The sequence below is a fragment of the Oenanthe melanoleuca genome, chromosome Z, assembly GCF_029582105.1.
Source record: "Oenanthe melanoleuca isolate GR-GAL-2019-014 chromosome Z, OMel1.0, whole genome shotgun sequence".
Taxonomy (NCBI): Eukaryota; Metazoa; Chordata; class Aves; order Passeriformes; family Muscicapidae; genus Oenanthe; species Oenanthe melanoleuca.
In genome coordinates, this window is record NC_079362.1 from 59,682,451 (window position 1) to 59,703,098 (window position 20,648).

At 44.5% G+C, this 20,648-nt stretch overlaps 2 protein-coding genes across 2 annotated transcripts in view; both read left to right on the forward strand.

The window, feature by feature from the left end:
* DHX29 (DExH-box helicase 29) overlaps positions 1–8,609 on the forward strand; it is a 29,657-nt gene extending 21,048 nt beyond the window's left edge. Inside the window, exons 22-27 of the mRNA XM_056513507.1 lie at positions 1,721–1,857; positions 2,482–2,575; positions 3,279–3,581; positions 4,899–5,030; positions 6,561–6,657; positions 7,383–8,609. Of these exons, the coding sequence (XP_056369482.1) occupies positions 1,721–1,857; positions 2,482–2,575; positions 3,279–3,581; positions 4,899–5,030; positions 6,561–6,657; positions 7,383–7,438 (819 nt within the window). The 3' untranslated portion in view covers positions 7,439–8,609. The remainder of the gene's footprint in view (positions 1–1,720; positions 1,858–2,481; positions 2,576–3,278; positions 3,582–4,898; positions 5,031–6,560; positions 6,658–7,382) is intronic.
* Positions 8,610–14,849: 6,240 nt separating this feature from the next.
* CCNO (cyclin O) lies at positions 14,850–18,901 on the forward strand. Its single transcript, XM_056514588.1, is given in 7 exon segments — positions 14,850–15,088; positions 16,945–17,066; positions 17,204–17,221; positions 17,224–17,273; positions 17,275–17,571; positions 17,655–17,840; positions 17,978–18,901. Coding segments are annotated over 7 exon segments (1,398 nt in total). The 3' UTR covers positions 18,464–18,901.
* Positions 18,902–20,648: the final 1,747 nt, after the last annotated feature.

Consider the following 20,648-nt stretch of genomic DNA (forward strand, 5'->3'; position numbering starts at 1 on the left):
AGGACAGGTGTCTGGAAAGACAATAGGAATGCAGTCTAGTTGCATAGGAATGGGACAACGAAGGCCATGGCAAAGATGGAGCTGAACATGGCGAGAACATGAGGACAAATAAGAAGGGATTATACAGCTATGTCAGCCAGAAAAGAAAGGTCAAAGAAAATGTACCCCAGCTGATGAACAGATAAAAACACATGAGGAGAAGGCTGAGATACTCGATGATTTTGCCTCAGTTATCCATGGTAACCTCTTTTATGGCTGTCAGGTGAAGTCTCAGATGTCTGGAAAAGGAGAAGTGTTGTACCCATTTTTTTTTTTTTTTTTTTTTTTTTTTTTTTTTATATTAAGAAAGTAGAGAAGAGGGGCTTTGGAACTACTAAGGTGTCAGCTTCAATTCTGTACCTAGGAAGATCATGGAATAGATCCTCCTGGAAACATGTTGGAACACTTGAAGGACAGGGAGGTGATTCAAGACACTAGCATGAGCTTAAGCAAGAGCAAGTCATGCTTTACCTCCTTCTGTGGTGGAGAGGCCACATCAGTGGACTAGGGAAAGGCTGCATATTCATTTATCTGAACTTCTGCAGAGCCTTTACCATGGTCCCCCACCTAAATTTGGAAAGAAATGGAAACAGGATGAACTATGAGATAAGAAAGTGGTTGTACAGTCCCATTCAGAGGGTGGTGGTTAATGGCTCAGAGTCCCAATGGACACAGTGACAAGTGGTGCCCTCAGAGATCTATACTGTGACGAGTGTTATGTAATATCTTCATCAGTGATGTAGATGGAGAAATTGAGTGCACCCTCAGCAGATTGACAGATGACCCCAAGCTGAGTGGTGCTGTTGACACATCTGAGGGATAGGATGCCATCAAGAAGGACCTGGAGAAGTGGGCAGATGTGGAACACACAGGGCCAAGTGCTGGTGCTGCACCAGGGCCAGGACAACCCTGAGTATCAGCACAGGCTGATAAACAGACCAAGAGAACCCTGGCCAGAAGGACTTGGAGGTGCTGTGGGTGAGAGGCTGGACAGAACTCAGCCATGAGCACTCACAGCCCAGAGAGCCAGACATGTCCTGGGCTGCATCCAGAGCCCTGTGGGCAGCAGGACAGGGAGGGAGTTCTGCCCCTCTACTGTGCCTTCATGAGACCCCTCCTGGATCTATCTCTGGTAGCCCCAACACAGGAAAGATGTGGACTTACTGTAGTGCATCCAGAGTTTATCACAAAAATGGTGAGAGAGGACTAGAGTACCTTCCCTTTGAGGACACTGAGAGATTGGGGTAATTCAGTGTGGAGAAAAGGTTCCAGCATGACCTAACTGCAGCTTTTCAGTATCTGAAGGGCATTGAAGAGGAACTTCTTCAAGGGACATATGGTAACAGGACAAGAGGGAGTGGGTTTAAACTGAAAGTGGATTTGATTCAATATTAGGAAGACATTCTTTTCTGTGAGGGTAGTGAGGCACTGGAACAGGTTGCCCAGAGATGTCCCATTGCTTGAAGTGTTCAAGGCTGGTTGAGTGGGGCTTTTAGAAACCTAGTTTTATGGAAGGTTTCTCTGCCTATAGCAGAGGCTTGAAACTAGATGATCTTTAAGGTCCCTTGCAACCCAAGCCTATAAGTCTAAGATAATAAAAGAAAATTTAGGGCTATTTGTTTTATAAACCTGTAAGCTTACAACAAAATACTTTTAAGCAATATGTACTTTATAATTGCAGGCAACTTTGGCTGCCGTTATGACAGAAAAATCTCCATTTACTACACCTATTGGTCGAAAAGATGAAGCAGATCTTGCAAAATCATCTCTGGCTATGGCAGTTTCAGACCATATAACAATCTACAACGCTTATCTGGGGTAAGTGCCCCAATGCTCATAACTATGAGCAGATAACAAGTAATGCACTTGTATAAAGAATCCTTAATATCTCTTGAACTGTTTTCACTTCAAGTTTTTTCTGTTCAGAGTAGCAGTAGATTGCCAAGTACTGTAATACAAGTGGATAGCTTGCTTAATGTTTTGTTCTTCAACTTCTTTTAGCTATGCTTGAACACATGTAGAGGTTTACTGTGTCAGTTTATCTTAGTGTTTAAAGTATTTTGTTTGCTGTTTGTGGTATTTTGACCAGAATATTTTGTATTGGATAAAGCACAAATGTATAAAATAACATCCAGGTTTTTTCTTCTTTAGGGTATTACCACTAAGTCTGAATTTTGCTTTGACTGTCAAGACAGGCAGAAATGTGTGGGGTTTGAGAGTAAATCGCCTTGTATTTTTATTAGTGTCTGTCAAATCTATGTTACGGGCATGTTCTCAGGAGTGTCCTTAGGCCGGCAGTAGTTCATCTTCATTAACACAACTTATTTTAGAGTGGAGTGTGCTTACCAAAACACATTATTCTTTTTTAACTTAGTGTCTCTTCTGTTACTATAGTCTTGATGGGTTTCTTCTTGCTGTAATAAGACACTGTTTTTTCCTTAGATGGAAAAGGGCTCGACAGGAAGGGGGATATCGTGCTGAAATGACTTACTGCAGAAGGAATTTTCTTAATAGGACTTCACTATTAACTCTGGAGGTGAAACATATCATTATGCTCATCACTCATAAGTTATTTGTTAAAATTTCCCTCTGAAAATGTCATTTTCTTTAAAAGAGATAATAGATCACAGTTACTATTTAGACAAAGTAAATGCAAGTGGAATTTTTGGGACTGATGAAATACGCATTCTCAGTCAAGGTAGCTTGTATTTGAGTTTTGATGTGCACATTTTGGTAAGCAGCTTTGCAGTCACTGCCATTGGAGAAGCTAGGCCTTACTTTCATCAGAGAATCAAAACTTCATTAATTGAAGTATTTATTATATTTTTCTTGATATCAAATAACATATCTATTAACAGTTCATTTGAAAAGTGAGCCACACACTTATGTGAATGGCCTCTTATTTTTGATGAGGAAATGTTTTAATTGATCTTTCCAAGCAGAACTGGATCTGTGATCCAATGTATCTTTCGTTTAACAGCAGGTAGAGATTTAGTATTTGTAGCATATAAATTTCCATATGTGTAATCCTGTATTCCAGATATCAGATTATGTTATAAATAATGTCTTTCTCATAGAAAACAGTGTAGTTTCCATTGTGGCTGCAGAAAATACAAGTTGTTATTCTAGTAAGGCACTTTCCCCTGGAGAGCATGATTAATTCAGATGAAGTGTCATTTTCTGCTACTGGGGTGGAGTATGTAACTTTCTAATTCAAAACTTTACCATCCTAATTTCAGGATGTGAAGCAAGAACTTATAAGGGTGGTCAGAGCAGCGGGATTCACAGCACCTTCAACACAGAGTGGATGGGATGGAAATGGAGCCACACAATCCCTGTCTCTCAGTGAAATAGCTCTTCTTAAAGCTGTGTTGACTGCAGGACTGTATGACAACATAGGAAAAATACTATATACAAAGTCTGTGGATATTACAGAGAAGCTGGCTTGCATGGTAGAAACTGCTCAGGGTAAAGCGCAAGTTCATCCCTCTTCTGTAAATCGTGACTTGCAGACATATGGATGGCTGCTTTACCAGGAGAAGGTAAGTTGAAGGTAGTGAATGTAGCTAGTAGTTTGCCTAAAGGTGGAGTTCTGCCTCTAGTATATTTCAAGCTAGTGTATGTTATTTAATATCTAATTGTTTTATCTTAAAGAGTCCTTTATTATCTAATGATCCTAAAGTCCATAAAAATGAGTCAACTGAGTGCTGAAGAAAAAGAAGGTGAAGCTGAAGATAATGAACAAATCTTTTCATGGTGAAACTGGTAGCTAAAAATGGAAGGCATTTTCTGTGTATCATTTAACTTAATTGTATCACTTACTTTTTTGAATACAGTCTTGTTGATTTTAATAATGCTTTACACAGTAATATGTAGTAGTAACTTTTCAAAGTCTACTTTGTTACTGTTCTAAGGTTTTGAAACTTGGTACTGACACGTCCCAGTAATGAAATAAAATAGCCAATTCTGTAATGGACTGCTAAACTCCTTAACTGAATTGCATTTTTTTCACTTCTTTCCTCTTCAATTAAGTATCTTGTTAGCAATTTGCTAAATTCAAATGTTCGTACTTAGTTATACTTCTGGTACAACAGAAGTTTGACAGAAGTTGCTTAATGGCCAAATTTACTGTAAAGAAGCAGGAAGTGTTAGACTTTTGAATGCATATAAAGTGATAGTATTTTTTGAGAGTTGAAACTATTTCCTGACCCACAAGAACATCATAGTGTGATGGCAAGACAGCAGCTAAGGTAGGTAAGTTATTCCATGAACAGTGGGGCAGACAGAGCCTGCACTTTTATATGAAGATGTGCTCTTTTTATGTCCATTCTTCCTACTACAATTCATTCCACCCCATTCTGTCCTTATTTGAGATGTTCTAAAGCCAGAAGCAGCACATGCTGAGTCTTATAGTTCATGCAGTGTATGTCTGTGTGCAGCGCATACATGCATTTGCATTTGTGAATGTAGACAAAGTGATAAAACAGCTGCTCCCAAGGAGGATGTATGACGAAAGAGCTTTACCTGCCTTTTACTTCAGTAGTGTTATTACTTTTAGTGTTGCTTCTATGAACACCAGTAGGTTAACATTAGCTCTCCATTTGAGCTTTAAGAAGATAACTGTGGCTTTAGCTAACTCCCATATGTGCTTGGCACTTACTTAGAGGTGACTTATGTGGTGTAAGGCAGACAAATAGCTATTGATTGTGTGCAATAACTTGTTTTGTTTGCATTTTGAAAAGGGGAAAATACTGTATTTTTTGCTTGTAGAAGTAGCAGTCAGCTTTAGTGTTATAGATGTTATGTGGTTAGGGATATTTTATTGCTGTTTTTAATTGTTTGTGTTTGTTTATATGCAGGTGAGGTACGCCAAGGTGTATTTGAGAGAAACGACTTTAATATCCCCCTTTCCCATTTTACTGTTTGGTGGGGATATAGAAGTCCAGCATCGCGAGCATCTCCTGACAGTTGATGGTTGGATCCATTTTCAGGTGCTTTGGAGTTATAACTAAACTGCCTTTTGTGATTCCATGAGCTTTCACATTATGTAGTTGATATATCAGCTTGATTCTTGACCACTGTGTATGGGAGATGGAGACAAGAGGAAAGAAAGGGGAAGAGAATTAAAGATCATTATGGGAAATTTTATATACGTGTAATGAAATCTTAATAAATCAAAAGAATAGTCTTGTCATATGTGGCTTGCAATAAATAAGTTCCCTCTCTCTTCAAGAAAAGAGCATTCTTCAGAAAAGGTATTGAAAACAGACGGCAACTAAACCTTTTTTTGTAGAGCTTGTACTGAAAGCAGAGGAGTGTACTGTTCTTCCCTTTACTTCAATTTTATAATCTTGTAACACATATTTATCTTTAGCACACTACGGTATATACTGTTCCATGGTGCAGGCAGAATTGTTTGAAAAAGAAAATTCCAATTGTAAAATAGCTTCTTACTTGGGTTTGGGGTGTTTTGTTTTCTTGATTAGGTTTTTTCCTTTCCACATGTGTAAGTTTTACTTTGAAATTAGAAAACTGAGAGTATTTTACTAGCATATTTTTGCAGACAAAATAGTTGTCATGAAAAGATCCTCTGTAAATTCTAGTAAATGGTAAGTAGTGGGTTTTGCTATCCAGGCAGCTACATAGTTACAATTTTCTGTGCTGCTTCTATGCTCTGGGCCTTGTGCTGCTCTCAGAGAGAACTGTAAGCAACAAAGCAAGTCTTTGCAGTCTGCTGATCCAAGTAAGCAATCATCTGTTTGAATTCACTGCTTATCATGAACAGGGCAGTTTAAAAAGCAGGTGCCTTGTTTGTTAGAGATCCTTTTTTTCTGGTCTCTGGATGGCTATAGTTGTGCAGTTGCTGGGCTAATCACATCTTATTCAGAATTTCTACTTTTGTACTGAGAGGCTCAGCAAAATATATTGCATTTTGTGCTTCTGCCATAGCACTACTTGTACCACGGACAGCATATAGATGAAATAAAGATTGAAGGGATTAAGAGTGGAAAGTATAAAATGAAGTATTTTTGGGAAAGGGTTCAGTTTTAGGTATCCAAATTCCTAATGAGATTTAGGAAAGGCTTGTGATTGCTTTGTCAGAAGGCCTGGCAGACCTTCCAAGAGGCAAATGCATAGCTGTTTTATTTCAGGTATAAATGTAATTTGAACTTCGTTACTTTGGGGGGAAAAAGGCAATTAATTGGATAGCTTATTGTTAAAGTAATAATTTCCTCTTAAGCTGGTTGTGTAAGAACACATTCTAAGCTACCCTTCTGAGCTGCTGTTCTTCAGGCTTTGATACTACAAAAACTGGTGCTTAAAGCTAAGGCCTTAATGTAAGCCCAGTCGTTTTATGAGTATACTATCCATCACGATTATAATTACCATTAAAATTCACATATGTACATCATGTTTGCAGGAATCTTGTTATGAATTTCTGCTTATATGTAGGGTAGTATTTTGATCTATATTTTGGTATGAAATGTCTGATAACGCAAATGTTTGTCTTTTCTTTACAGGCTCCTGTTAAAATAGCAGTAATTTTCAAACAGCTGAGAGTTCTCATTGAGTCTGTTTTAAAGAAGAAGCTTGAAAATCCCAAAATGTCACTTGAAGGTAACTTATTGCTGACATTACTGTTTGTTTAGTGGACCTTGTAGCAAATCTGAGGAATCGTTAGTACACTGCATCATCATACAGAATGCATGCGTGACATGAAAGTTCCATTAAGAGGCATCCAGAAAGTCATTGCTAACCCTGCCTATATTGTGGCTCGCCTTGCCTCACAAAGATCTGCACAACTGCCATTTTAAAGATATCCCTGGTAACAGTATTCAAGGTAGTGGTTGTAACAGTGAGGCATGAATCTCAAAATAGAATTGAGATTATGTATGGAAAATCCTAGGCATGGATGACTTACAAATGTTATGCAGGTTCTCAAAATTCATGTTAACCAACAGCATGTTGGTTCCAAATAGTAAGAAGTGGTGGAGCACAGTTTAAAATTTGGACACTGGATGTTCAGGAGCATATTGTAGGTGGGGAAGAAAAGGAGCTCCTGGTAGCTGAGGTATCTATCACTTAATGGGTGGGTTAACCCACCACTTTCCCAATCTCTTGTGGAACACTGAAATGGTCACTGGCAGTTCATTGAATAATCTTATGATGATGTACTGTGTACGTACTGCTTGTCCTTTTGCTTGCCAAATGGTAATCACTTGTTTTGCTTTAGATTCTGGCATAGTCTAAAACATTAAAATTGTAAGTTGCTGAGAGCTAGACTCAGTTTTTGGGCTTGCTCTTTTTCACATGCTGTGGCGTTTTTTTTTTTTCTTTTCTAGATGACAAGGTCTTATACATCATCAAAGAACTGATCAAAACAGAAAATGGTAACTGAAATCCAAAATCAGTAACAAATCAAAGCTTCAGTAACTGCAGGAGAAATATGCACTCCAACATTAATAGGAAGTATTTAAATTCTTAGTGTGGTTGATACCAGCCATGATGGGGATAGACTGCATGATTTTGCATAGAATCAGCCTTTCTTTTTATCAGTTTAAAGATGAACATTGAATATGCTTAGCCTTTACAGTATATTTGGTGTCATTTGTCTTGACTATATGAATAATAACTGCAAGCAGTTTCTTTTCAAAATAGAAATGGCTGTGAACAATTCCTCTTTTTTAGATTAATGTGCTAATCATACCATCAGTACAGTGTGTACTGATGATTGAAGATTTGGTCCTGAATATCAATTGAGTAGAATTCCATGTGTGCAAAGAGAACAAATGTTTTGCCTATGGGTTTCCTAAGTGATTATTTTTTTTTAATATCAGTTACAGTATTAAACCATTACATCTTAGAAAAGTCTTGATTTTTCTGCATGATTTACATTGAGAAGATGCTATATAAGTATCTCTAAGATTATAGTATGGACTGCTGTGTACACGTGCTCAGTGAGACATGTACTGACCAGCAGCTCCCAAACAGAGGATGTGCCTGAGACATGTACTGACCAGCAGCTCCTCCCAAACAGAGGATGTGCCTCTTCTCACAGTTGTTTCTCCTTGTTTACCCTAATTTTGCAACTCCTGCAATTGTACTGTATTTTGTTGTCCCTTTTTTGTATGCTAAGTTTTGCATAGTTCTGCAAGCCCCCTTCATGAGATGATTTCCCCTCTATTGGTCAAAATCTGTATTGACCCTCTTCAAGGAAATACCAGAGAAGCTCCTATTGGAAACTTCCAGTGGCAGCTCTCTCCTACCCACAGTGGCTGCATGTCTGTGTGACCCTTTGTTGCTTGTTTCTTTAATACTGAATAGTCCTTAACTGAGTAGCTTAAAGAGATGGTCTCACATTGCATCTATCTGCACTATTTCTAATTATGAAGGGCAGTTTTAGATTTGCCAACTCAGCTTTCAAGAATAAGGAATATATTGGTGGGGAGGATTTGCTGTTAAAGTTGCATTCAAATAGGAACTGTCTTTACAGACAGAAGCACAGTGTAGACAACTTCTATTTAGTCTGAAAAATAAAGGTTTTATACAGCAGAGATAATCACGTACAGGCTCTTTCAGTTTATTCCAGGGCGGTGGTATGGCCGGAAAGAGGGAGAATCTCTCTCCGAACCAGGTATTCAGGAGAGGGGAATGGGAGTGGCCTTGGCTGGCTGCCAACGGGATGAGAACACAGGGGGACTAGGATCAGCATACCCAACCCCCTGTGGGTACAAGGTCACAGGGGAAGGTCACAGGACCGGAAAGAGAACATGAACTAGCAGGAAGGAGGTTACAGGGTATCCTGATTTCTTATACCTCAGATACCGAATTACAAATCTCCCCGTTTTTTTGTTTTTTAAGTAGGGGGATGATATTAAATTAATTCTAGTCCGAATTTATTATTTTGCCCACCATTTGTGATAAGCAGGAAAGTTAGATTGTTTTATATTTGCCATCTCTATATGATTGTTCGCTGAGGTAGAAGAAATGATACCATTAACAGCTTTAAATATTAAATGATGTAAGATTCCAAATGCTATTGCTACAAGGAAAAGAATAACAACAAATAACATAATGGTTTTGACTATGGAAGTCCACCACCCAGAAAACCCCCAGCCCTTGAACAGTTCATTAAACCAGTCTTTTGTTTCTCGCAGAGCAGCGTGGACATTAGGAGCTCTTGCAGTCAGGTTCATGCAGCAAAGTCCTTCAAATTCCTGGCCTGTGCCAAGGTTACCCAGATGTTTGACGTGGCTGAGGGACAATCCACGCTGCTGCCAAACTGTTTAAGGCTAACAGGACACAGGGTTAACTGGAGGGTAGCTTTTTTCTAAAAGGAAAAGCAGACATTTTAAAACATGTTGTAAGTCTCTTTTTGCTGGAGGATATTCCTTTATGAGGTTTTGTTTCTTTTTCCTCTGCGGCATCTTCTTTTCGAAGCAGTGGTTACTTGCTTTTCATCTCCTTCTGCTGTAGCTGGAGTTTTGGGAACAAAAGGTTTAACCCACTTTTGGGGAATCCATCGAGGGCCTGAGGGGGTTGATACACATGCATAGCCCCTTCCCCAGGTTACTAGCTCATAGGGACCCCTGGTTTCCCATGTTTCTGGATCCCTAATTAAAACTGGTGGATGCTGAGACAATTTAAACAGTGTACTGCTGTTAAAATGACGGACCACAGGAGGACTCATATTTTCAAATGAACAATTCAAATTGATTGTGAACAGAGCTTTACAGAGCTTTTGCTGGGTAGACATCCACACAGTTGAACTGCTTTGCCTAGCTAGAACTTGTTTTAGTGTCTGGTGTGTGCGCTCGATTACTGCTTGGCCTGTAGGGGAGTGTGGGATGCCTTTCTTACGTCCCAGTCCCCACTGCTGGACAAATTCCAGGAATTCCTTGGATGTGTATGCTGGTCCATTATCTGATTTTATTTCTTTAGGGATCCCCAACACTGAGAAGGCTTGTACTAGGTGTTGTTTTACATGTACAGTCTTTTCCTCTGCTTGGGAGGAGGCATAAACTGCACCTGAATATGTGTCTATACTCACATGAACATATTTGAGGTGTCCAAAACTAGGAATGTGTGTGATGTCTGTCTGCCACACCTCACAGCTGCCTAGGCCCCGGGGGTTAACCCCTACACCCAGTGATGGCATGGCCTGGAGCTGGCAGCTGGGACAGGTGGCTACAATAGCTTTGGCCTGACTCCATGTTAGCTGGAACTGACAGACCAAACCTGGTACATTCTGGTGGTATTGCTGGTGGCTCAGCTTTGCCTGTTGGAAAATGTCAGGAAGGCGTGCAGTTTCAGCTGGGGCTGCAAGAGTGTCTGCCATTCGGTTCCCTTCTGTGATCTCACCTGGCAACTCTGTGTGTGACCTCACATGCATCACATAGAAAGGATGTTTTCTGTGTGAAATCAAATAAATTAGTTTTGACAGCAGCCTAAAGAGCTGCTCATTATTGATGTCTTTGAGCACTGCCTGCTCCGCTCTGGATACTATCCCAGCAACATAAGCTGAATCTGTTACCAGGTTAAAAGGCTCTGAAAACCTCTCAAAGGCTCTCACAGCTGCAGCCAGTTCTGCAACCTGGGATGACCCCTCCACAAACTTAACATCAGCTTCCCAATGCTGAGTTTGAGAATTTCTCCAAGTCATCACCGACTTACGGGAGGCCCCCGATGCATCTGTGAACACTGTGAGTGCCTGAAGCGGTCTCCTGCTCCTCTTTTCACGAGGGATGAGGTGGACTTCCTCATTAAACAACTTATGAGCTGGGCTGTTAACAGATACCTGTCCAGTGTAGCTATCCAGAGGTATCTGGAGGCTGGCATTGCTCTGTAGCAAATGCTCAAACATTTCTTTTGTTAGCCTTTCAGGAGTTTTTTCCCTCCCCAGAAAGTTTAATTGGCAGGTGAATGCATGTGAAGGCAGACCCAGACAGTTCACGCAGCCTCATTCTTGCTTTTTGAATCAACTGAGCCATAAGCTCCTGTGGTTGTGTGATAGTTTTGGATCTTTGGTGGGAGAGGAAGACCCATTCTATGATTAAGGGTGAGTCCCTCTGCCCCTCAATCCACTGAAATATTAAACCATGTAAGTGTGGCAGTTTTCCCAAAACAATGAATTTGAAAGGTAGTTCAGGCTGATAGCGGTGAGCCTGCCTCTCAGACAGAGCTTGCTGTACCTTTTCAATTGCAGCTTTAGCCTCAGGTGTCAGCTCCCTGGGAGACAGCAGCTCCCTCTGCCCCTTCAGTAAATTAAAAAGGGGTTGTAAGTCCTCATTAGTGAGGCCTTACCAAGGTCTTGCCCAGTTCAACGACCCACACAGAGAGTGAAGATCTGCAAGAGTTTTAGGGTTACAGTTAATTTGTAATTTCTGTGGAACAATGGTCCTGGCAGTGATCTCTAGGCCCAGATACTTCCAAGGTGGCATCCTTTGAACCTTGTCTTCCTGTAATTGAAATCCAGCAGAGGTTAAAACTTTAACTACTAGGTCAAGCGTGTGTTGGAGTATGGAGTTGTCAGGAGCACACACCAGCACATCATCCATGGAGTGTAGGATTATAGCTTCCCTGCTTTGTGCACGCACAGGAGACAACAATGAAGCTACATACCACTGACAGATAGCAGGACTACACTTCATGCCCTGTGGAAGCACTTTCCAGTGGTATCTCTTCATTGGAGCCTCTCTGTTCAATGATGGTACTGAGAATGCAAACCTGGGAGCATCTTCAGGGTGTAATGGGATTTGGAAAAAACAATCTTTGCTGTCTAATACTGCCAATTGCCAATCTCTAGGTAACATAGTTGGAGAAGACATTCCAAGTTGAGGAGACCCCATGTCCTGAATTACTTTATTTATTTCCCTATGGTCATGTAATAATCTCCATTTGTCTTTCCCTGGTTTTTTTATTACAAAGATTGGAGAATTCCAGGGGCTTGTGGTTTCTTCTATATGATTTTTTTGCTAATTGTTCCTCTACAAGTTTTTCAAGTGCCTGTAACTTTTCCTTTTTTTAGCGGCCACTGTGTTGTCCAGATAGGTGTGTCACTTAGCCATGTTAGCTTCTGGACTCGGCACTCCACGGTGGCCGCTTCTAAAAATCCTGAGGGGTTTTTGGAATTATCATTTTAACTCCCCATTGTGACATGGAGTCTCGGCCCCACAAGGGACACTTGTAATCTATTACAAACGGACGAACACTGGCCAATTTGCCGTCCGGTCCCTCAATTTGTACAATGTGTTTTGATATTTTTGCCAATTTAACTCCTCCTGTACCCTGAAGTTGCCCAGCTACAGGTTGCAATTCCCAGTGTGAAGGCCACATTTTTTCAGGAATAATGGTCACATCTGAGCCTGTGTCCAGAACACCCTGGACGTGTAGGTGATCTGATCCATGTGTCATGTTGCATGCTAGAGAAGGTTTTTCCTCCTTTACCATCTCTGCCCAGTAAACCTCTGGTGACTTATCTGCTGTGATATCTGCTGGAATAGGAAAGGCTTGGGCCAGTACTTGCCCCACACACAAATAGAAAGGTGCTTGAGGGCAATGGGCTAATATTATAACACTGGATATTTTCCCCTTCATGATCATGGGAGCTATTTCAATTTCTAAAGGTGTGTGTGCTGTGTCTCCCACAACAAAATACTCACTCTCCATGTGGCAAACCGTCATGTCAATTAAGGGGCTTGAGATGTCCACTGTAATGATGGTCCACTCAGCAGATCCGAAATAAAAACCTTTGGTAGTCTGGAGCCTAACACGGCCACAGGACTGCCTGACTTGGTTAAGAGAACATTTAAAATTTACATCCTCTGTTATCCCCACATTGTCCCTTCCACCCTCCCCCTTTGCTTTTAAGAGAGAGGCTTTTGCTACAGTATAGCCTGCAGAATTTATATCCTGGCACTCTATGGTGTTTATGGCAGGCCAGCGCCTCAGATGTAGTTTTTTTGTTCGTTGAGTTTCTTCTGTTTCCTGCTCTGAGGACAGTCCCTAGCAAAATGTCCTTCCTGCTGACACTGGAAACAGGTGATCTTCTTTAGTTGCTGTGATGACATGTGCTGCTTCTTCATCTGTGGTTGTTTAGGTGCTGGAGGCTTAGGAGGTGCTGGACTTGGGTTCCTCTCAGGAGTACTGAATAGTTCTGCTTTGCGTGTGCATGCTTCTGTCATCTGTGCTAGGGTTGGTTCTGGGTATAGTGGCAGGCTTAGGATGACTCTCAACATGCTTGATTGGCGTTTTTTTCTGCTAATTCTTTAATCAGTTCTGCATGCATGGCTGGATTCTGCACCTGGCGTTCCACCAGTGTCTTTAATCGATCTATAAAACTTAAAAAACTCTCAGAAGAATATTGTTTAATATTAACATAACTAGTAGTTACTTCAGGTGTTGGCAATTTGACAAAGGCCTTTTCAGCTGCATCACAAATCTTACACAAAATAAATTTAGATAATAACCGAGTTTGTTTTTCAGGGCAGTGTATTTCTCCCTCCCCACATAAATGATCTAATGTAATTTCATTATCATCAGAATCTTTTGAATGTTCAGAATTTTTGTGAAGCTCTGTTAAAAGACTGCTTAAAGAATGTTTCCAAATATTAAGCCATAATTCATATTCAGCTGGAGTTAGCAAACATCTGAAAAGGTCCTTTATATCCTGGGGAACTAATTCACTGGACAAAAGAGTTGTTCTTAGCATCCCTTTAAATATTTCACTTTGCCTCCCAAATTCCCTTTGCACCTTACAAATTTCTTTTTTATCTTGGTATGAGAATGGTTCGTAGCTTCTTCTACCATTCCTTCTACCCACATATTGAACTGGTGCTGCATCAAAAACATGATGTTCAGGGTTAGTCACCAAGTTAGGGGTTAATTGGTTCTGTGTCTCTGCAGTCTGCGTTCCTGAAACACATGCTGCCCCTCCCCATCCCTCAGCCCTCACGGAGCTTCTGTTGTTTTTTGTCCCGGTGTTAGAAAAAGAATTACAAGGTGGTATAGAAATACCAGCTTGGAAAAATGGGTTAAAATAGCCAGGAAAATATTGAGCAGAGATGGGAGTTGGATGCAGGAATGGATTATTGGAAGAAAAAGGCATATTGTTAGGAGTTAGTACAGGTTTTTCCCCTTGCACTGAAGAAAGGTGATTTTCTAAATTAGAATGCTCAGGTGGCAAGGCTGAAAGACAGGGGTACATTGGTAACTTTGTAGTAGATTGCTTAGAAGGATCTAAATTTGTATAACTCGGGGGATTTTTAGAATTAGTAGTTTCTTGAGGTATTTTTGATTTCTCTTTTAATTCAGGGACAGAAGATTCCGAATCTAATCGTGATAAGTGTTTGTGAATATTTAGAAATACAGGCAAAAATAAAGCAGCCGTGGTATCGCCTTTCTGTATTTTAGAAGTTAATAAATCTCCAACACTGTCCCAAAATAAAACTGAATTGATATCTTGCTTTTCAAATTCTATAACTTCTCAAGACAAGCAGCTAACAAACTTTCTAATCTGTTTTTTAGAAATTACAACATCCTGTGCATCTAACATTTCTTTAAGCTGAGAAATAATACTCTTTTGTTGTGCAGAAAATTTCCCCCCCATTCCGATGTTATAAACACAAAATGCGCGATTCCCTTACTGTTGCAGAAAGTTACAAAATAGCAGTTCGTTGCAAACCCAGCTGATTGGGGGTGCTGGGCTTTGTTGCCGCACGTGGCTCTTTGCTATGGCAGCACCGGGCAGTCCCGGGGAAATCCTCCTAAGGGAAAGCCCCGTGCCCGTGCTTACACCAATAACGTAGCACATGCCAGTAGAGCAGGCCGAGCACGTAAATGCCGGCGGGATTGCACAACACCGCTCGCGTGGTCGCCGCTGTACACGGAACTGCCGCAGCTCCCAAGCCCGCGGGATACAAACCTCCCCTGCGAATTTGGGGCTATTCCGTCTAAAAACCCCCCCCTCCCCAGTACCTTGGGGCTGGATTGGGGTTCACGCCTCCCCGAAGGGATATTTTACCTTCCGCAGACGGAGTGCAGTTGTGCCGTAACTCTGCAAAAGTTCCGATCCAGAACGGGCTCCTCCGATCTCGCGGAGAAGTTATCCATTTCACCCTCCTATGTTCGGGGCTGGCAAAAAGCAGCTCCGACCCACGGGGGTAGTTGAACAGCCCAACGGGCCTTTTAAAGTCCTAAAACAGGCACCTTAGCCAAAATGGGTCTAAAACTGAAGCCCCCACAATTGGGCGCTGACTGCTGCTATACACTGTATCTTTTTCGTAATTACTTAAGATCAGACAAAGTATCGCAGCATGGATGGAAAAGGATACAAAAGAGGCTCTTTCAATCTCAGTTTATTCCAGGGCGGTGGTATGGCCGGAAAGAGGGAGAATCTCTCTCCGAACCAGGTATTCAGGAGAGGGGAATGGGAGTGGCCTTGGCTGGCTGCCAACGGGATGAGGACACAGGGGGACTAGGATCAGCATACCTGACCCCTGGTGGGTACAAGGTCACAGGGGAAGGTCACAGGACCGGAAAGAGAACATGAACTAGCAGGAAGGAGGTTACAGGGTATCCTGATTTCTTATACCTCAGATACCGAATTACAACAAATCATATCTGTTTTTCTTCTATGCATTACGATAACCTAGTGGTAGTTCTGATTTCATAGCAGACAGGAAGGGACTTCTGGGGTTTTTTACACCACCGTTTATGCAAGGAAGCATTTGAACAAGAAGTTTTTGTCTTAGACCTTAAGACCTCAACTTTGCCTTCAGTATTCCCACACTGAAATCAAAACCTGCAAATTACATTCATTGAAGATACAAACTAAATCTGTACTCTAAATAAATTTCCTAGGTTTTAGTTGATGTTTTATTTGTATCCTTTGGAAACAGAAATTAGAAAATGTCTCAGTAATTCAGTAACTAACAAGCTTCTTTTTCTTTTGCATTTGAATTTTGCAAATGGTTAAATCCTAGGTAAAGTATGAATTTTGTTATTATTATTGTTTGTTATTATTCAACTGCAATAAATAAGAGGGGTTTTTTTCCATTTATAGGTGGTAATGTTGAAATTCAGCATTAATTCTTTGTGTTTCTTTAGCATGCTCTGCTTTGTATTCTTTTAAATAAATGAATAAAATAAATTAAGGGGATATGTTGTAGTGACTGGGAAATTGCACGATCTTGTGTGTCAACAACAGTTTTCTGCAGAACAGATTAGGGAGATCACACTGTGGTGTACAGATAAGCACAGTTACCTTAAAAAAAAAGCAAACAAAAAAACATGCCATGCTGGCTTTCTGCTTCTGTACTGTACATGAGAAAATTTTGTTTCTGTACTCTTTTGGGTGGATGAACTTTCTCTTGTGCTTTATTTATTTAATAAAGACTTCCGTTAACACCTTTGTGTTACTTTTCTCAAAGCATTTTTCAGACACGAGACCATTCAGTATCTCTGGATCTTTGTTACCATAATCTCAACTGTGGTCTGCAATGTGCTCTTTCTTTTAAAGGTGGTATGTTCTCCTGGTCTCTGTCCTCAGCTTGGAGACAGTTTCTTCTCCTGCCATTCACGTTGTAGAATTCCCACCTCTTCTGTTTTGTTTCTGTATTGTGGGCTTGACGCTCTCTTCCCAGTGCTTAATGCTGGAGAGGTTTTCTTTCTCCAGGTCTTTCTATATCTATAGCACACTATAAATTGGTGTTTGGAATGCAGGACTGTTATGATTTTCCTGTGTTCAGCTCTTTAAAATAGTGGTCCATCATACACTTCCATCCATGGACTATTTATAACTGAGATCCAGATTGTCCCGTGAGCTCCAGCATTCCTCCTGGTGTATTTTTGCTGTTTCTGGTGACCTGCACTGAAAGTGTTACTTAATGACGTGTTACTTTTGAGGGGAGTGAGCGGTAGTTTACGGGGTTCCGAGATTAGCTGGAGCGACGGCTGCGCTGTTAATAGCACAGTCGATGCAGCAGGTTCATCTGGCCACGTTCGTTGGTTTAGGGCCCTGCTGCCCGGTTTGCTCCGGTGAAGAGGCCATGGCCGGGAGGTCACGGTGCCGCGGCGTCTCCACCACAGCTCGAGGGCAAGCGGCAGACAAGAGACAGACGTTTCGGTGCCTCGGATTTTGTTTTGGAGACGGTGGTCCCCTGAGTGCCCAGACGACCTTCCCAGTCGGGCGGGGCGGGGTAGCTGGGAGGCGGGCGGTGACAGCTTTGGCCACCACCACGCCGCTCAAATAGCCAGCGCCGCGACGGGAGCGGAGCTGGCGCGGGCGCGCACCCCATGGTGACGGCGGCGGGCGGGCGGCGCGGCGGCGCTCCGGAGCCCCGGGGGCCCGGCAGCTCCCCCGGGGGCTGCCCGCGGCGCCCGGCACGGCGGCGGCGCCTGGGGACGGCGGCGGGGGTGGAGAGCGCGCAGGAGCTGCAGGCTTTCCGCGATTACGGGGAGAGCTGGTACCGCTCCCGCAAGGGGCTGGAGAGCCGCTTCCAGCCGCGGGAGCCGCTCGCCCGGCAGCCGCAGGTGGGCGCAGCGGGGCCGGCGGCGGGGAGCGGGCGGGGGAACCCGGGGTCGGCCCCGCCTGATCCCCGCTGCCGGTGCCGTAGGTGACGGCGGAGGCGCGCTGCAAGCTGGTCAGCTGGCTCATCCCCGTGCGCCGGCATTTCGGGCTCTCCTTGGAGGCACTCTGCCTGGCCGTCAACATCCTCGACCGCTTTCTCGCCACCACCCCTGTGGCCGCCGATTGCTTCCAGCTCCTGGGGGTAACAGCACTGCTCATCGCCTGCAAGCAGGTACGGCTGCCCCGCCGCCAGGGTCTCTGCAGCCCGCCGAGGCCAGCCTGGGAGGGCCACAGAAAGACCGGGTTCCGCGCCAGTTCCCTTGCGCTGCTTCCTGGCGGCAGCGTCCTCACTCCTGTCCCCACCCGCAGGTGGAGGTGCACCCTCCTAGCGTGAAAGAGCTTCTCGCCCTCTGCTGCGACGCTTTCACCCGCCAGCAGCTCCGCAACCTGGAGTGCATTGTCCTTCATCGCCTGGACTTCGACCTGGCGGCGCCCACCGTCAGCTTCTTCCTGGAGCACTTCAGCCAGGTGCGGCTGGACGCCCGCGGAGCCGACGCGGGGGAGGCGGCGGACGCCCGGAGCCTGGCGGCGAGCGTCGCGGAGCTCAGCCTGGCTGACTATGCCTTCACCAAATACGCGCCCTCTCTGCTGGCCGCCAGCAGCCTGGGGCTGGCGGACCGGCTCCTGCGCCACCGCAGCCCCCTGGACCTGCGAGTCAGCGGCTACCCGGAGGAGCCCCTGCGGGACTGCATGGACCAGCTTCAGCTCCTGGTGTCTCTGAACGGCCGGTCCCTGTCTCTCCTCCTGCCCTCGGAGGTGGTCCAGAAGTGCTCCTGGCTTGGGGTTGACCGCTGACAGCCGGGTGGTGGTGGCCACGGCTCTGGCTCGGTTTTTATGCTCCGCAGAGTCGGTGCAGTCCGATCCACTAAGCTTTAGCGTCATTGGAGCTTAAAAATTAGATGGCGTTTTACAAACGGTTTTTTTGTTTGCATTGCCACTTTGCTATATTTTTTAAGTACAGCATGTAAATAATTTACAGAATCTCACGTACTGTGTTACTTGTTTGGAGGGTGGTCCATAAAATAACGGTGTAAGGACCAAATTAATGTCATGTAAACTCTTTTCTACTTGTTACCTCTATTCGTTTATTTGCTGGCGATACGTGGGCACAGCTGGGAGAGGAAACACACTGGCACATAACGAATTCACCCTGTCAGTTAACTCAATCCCCCACAAAATAAAGATGCCCAATAGTGTCATTCCCTGTGATGTCTGTATAACTTGGGTCAAAATTACAATATGCTTATACATCTTGAGTTATGAGATACCAGTATAACCCGATTCATAACTTTCTATACAATGTAATAGTTAGCATATGGTTACCTAGTTGCTTAATGCTTAAATAAACTGCAACTCTACAGGTGAATAGTTTAAAAATAGACAAGCATCGTTTCCAAAATAGAGCAGTATAGCTATACTGGGAAGCAGCAGGATGTACTAATGAGTAATTGGCAAATTAAAGTAGTAAAGCATGAGTAAATGAATAAACCAAATTAGCCACAAAGTACAAACGACTACGCAAATTAGCCACAAAAGGAAGAATTTAGACCGGTTTCATCCAGAAAGACCAAGGAACACCATAACTATCCATGCTCCGAAGACAAAACTGAAAAGTTCAGATGTGAGGAAGATGCCTAAATTGAAGAAGACCCTCAAGACCACCTAAATTGGGGATGCACAAGCACAATAAAGAACAATTTATAATCTTGAGACAGCATAATGTAAATCCGGTACACATCCGATGATGTTATAATGACGTAGCAATATTAAGCAATACTTACTATATAAATAAACCACAGCACTTGACAAGGATGGATGAGTTAGGTGGAGAAATCCCCCTCACCTCCAGCGCTGCAATAAACGAGTTTATTTGCCTCTCTAGACACCAGTCTATGGGGTTTTATTTCTAGCCATCGGGCATCATCCTTTTCAAACCGGCACCCTCTGGCTTAAAAGTGATGTTAAAAGACCGCATAGACACCAGGTGCCCTAGGGAGCCCTCGCCTTTCAGTGCTGGTGGACCCGGACGCCGGGCGGCGCTCCAAGTCCTGCCCGCCGTCAGGAGTTGAGGCAGAACACGCAAACCTTGTCCACGCTGCTATTACGGAAATGCCACCACGGGGGAATAAAGGGCAGCTCATCCTCCGCCAACCCCGGCGGTGATTTCAGCTGGACTTGCCGTAGCAGCGGGTGGGACCCTCTGCCGTGCGAGGGTACCCTCTCCCGGTGCGCATATCGGTACATTGAAGATGCCATGGGCGGCTTTTTTTCTCCTACACCAGACACCCCACTCCGTCCCCTGTCCCCCGTGGGGGACAGCCCCTATCCCTGCAATGACATTCAACAAACACCATTACAGAAAACACCCCAGCCCCCAGGCTGTCGTCCGCGCTGCCCGGCAGAGACCCGCGGGGCTGAGCGCGGCACCGAGGTGCTGGGGGACGGGCGGAGTGGTGGCGGGGCCGCCAGCGCCTCTCGAGTTTCCCTCGGGGCAGCCCCTCGGCCCGCCCAGGCTCCGCGGGCGCGGGGAAGGGCTCCGCGGGCGCGGGAGCGGGCGGCGCGGCCCGGGGCGGCGCGGGAGGTTTCGGCGCCCCGGAGGAGGGAAGGCGGGCGGGGGGCAGCCCCGCCATGGCCGCGGCCCCCGCACCCCTGATCGCGGGGCGGCGCCGAGCGGGACGCGGGACGGAGGGCGCCCGCCGGCACCGGCACCGGAGCTGGAGCCGAGACCGGGGCCGCGGTGCCAGCATGGAGCAGGGCGGCCGCCGCCGAGCCTTCGGCAGCATCTGCCCCAACACGGTCCAGGGCCCGCCCGCCCGCCTGGCCAAGAAGCCGGCCCGGCCCGGCGGGGGCTGGACCGTGTTGGGGCAGATGCTGCCGACGGCTTGGACTCCCCCGGCCGCCCAGAGCCCCCGAGCTCCCCCGCCCCGTCCGCGCCGCAGCGGCGCCTCGCCGGCCCCCGCAGCACCCGCTCTCGGTGAGT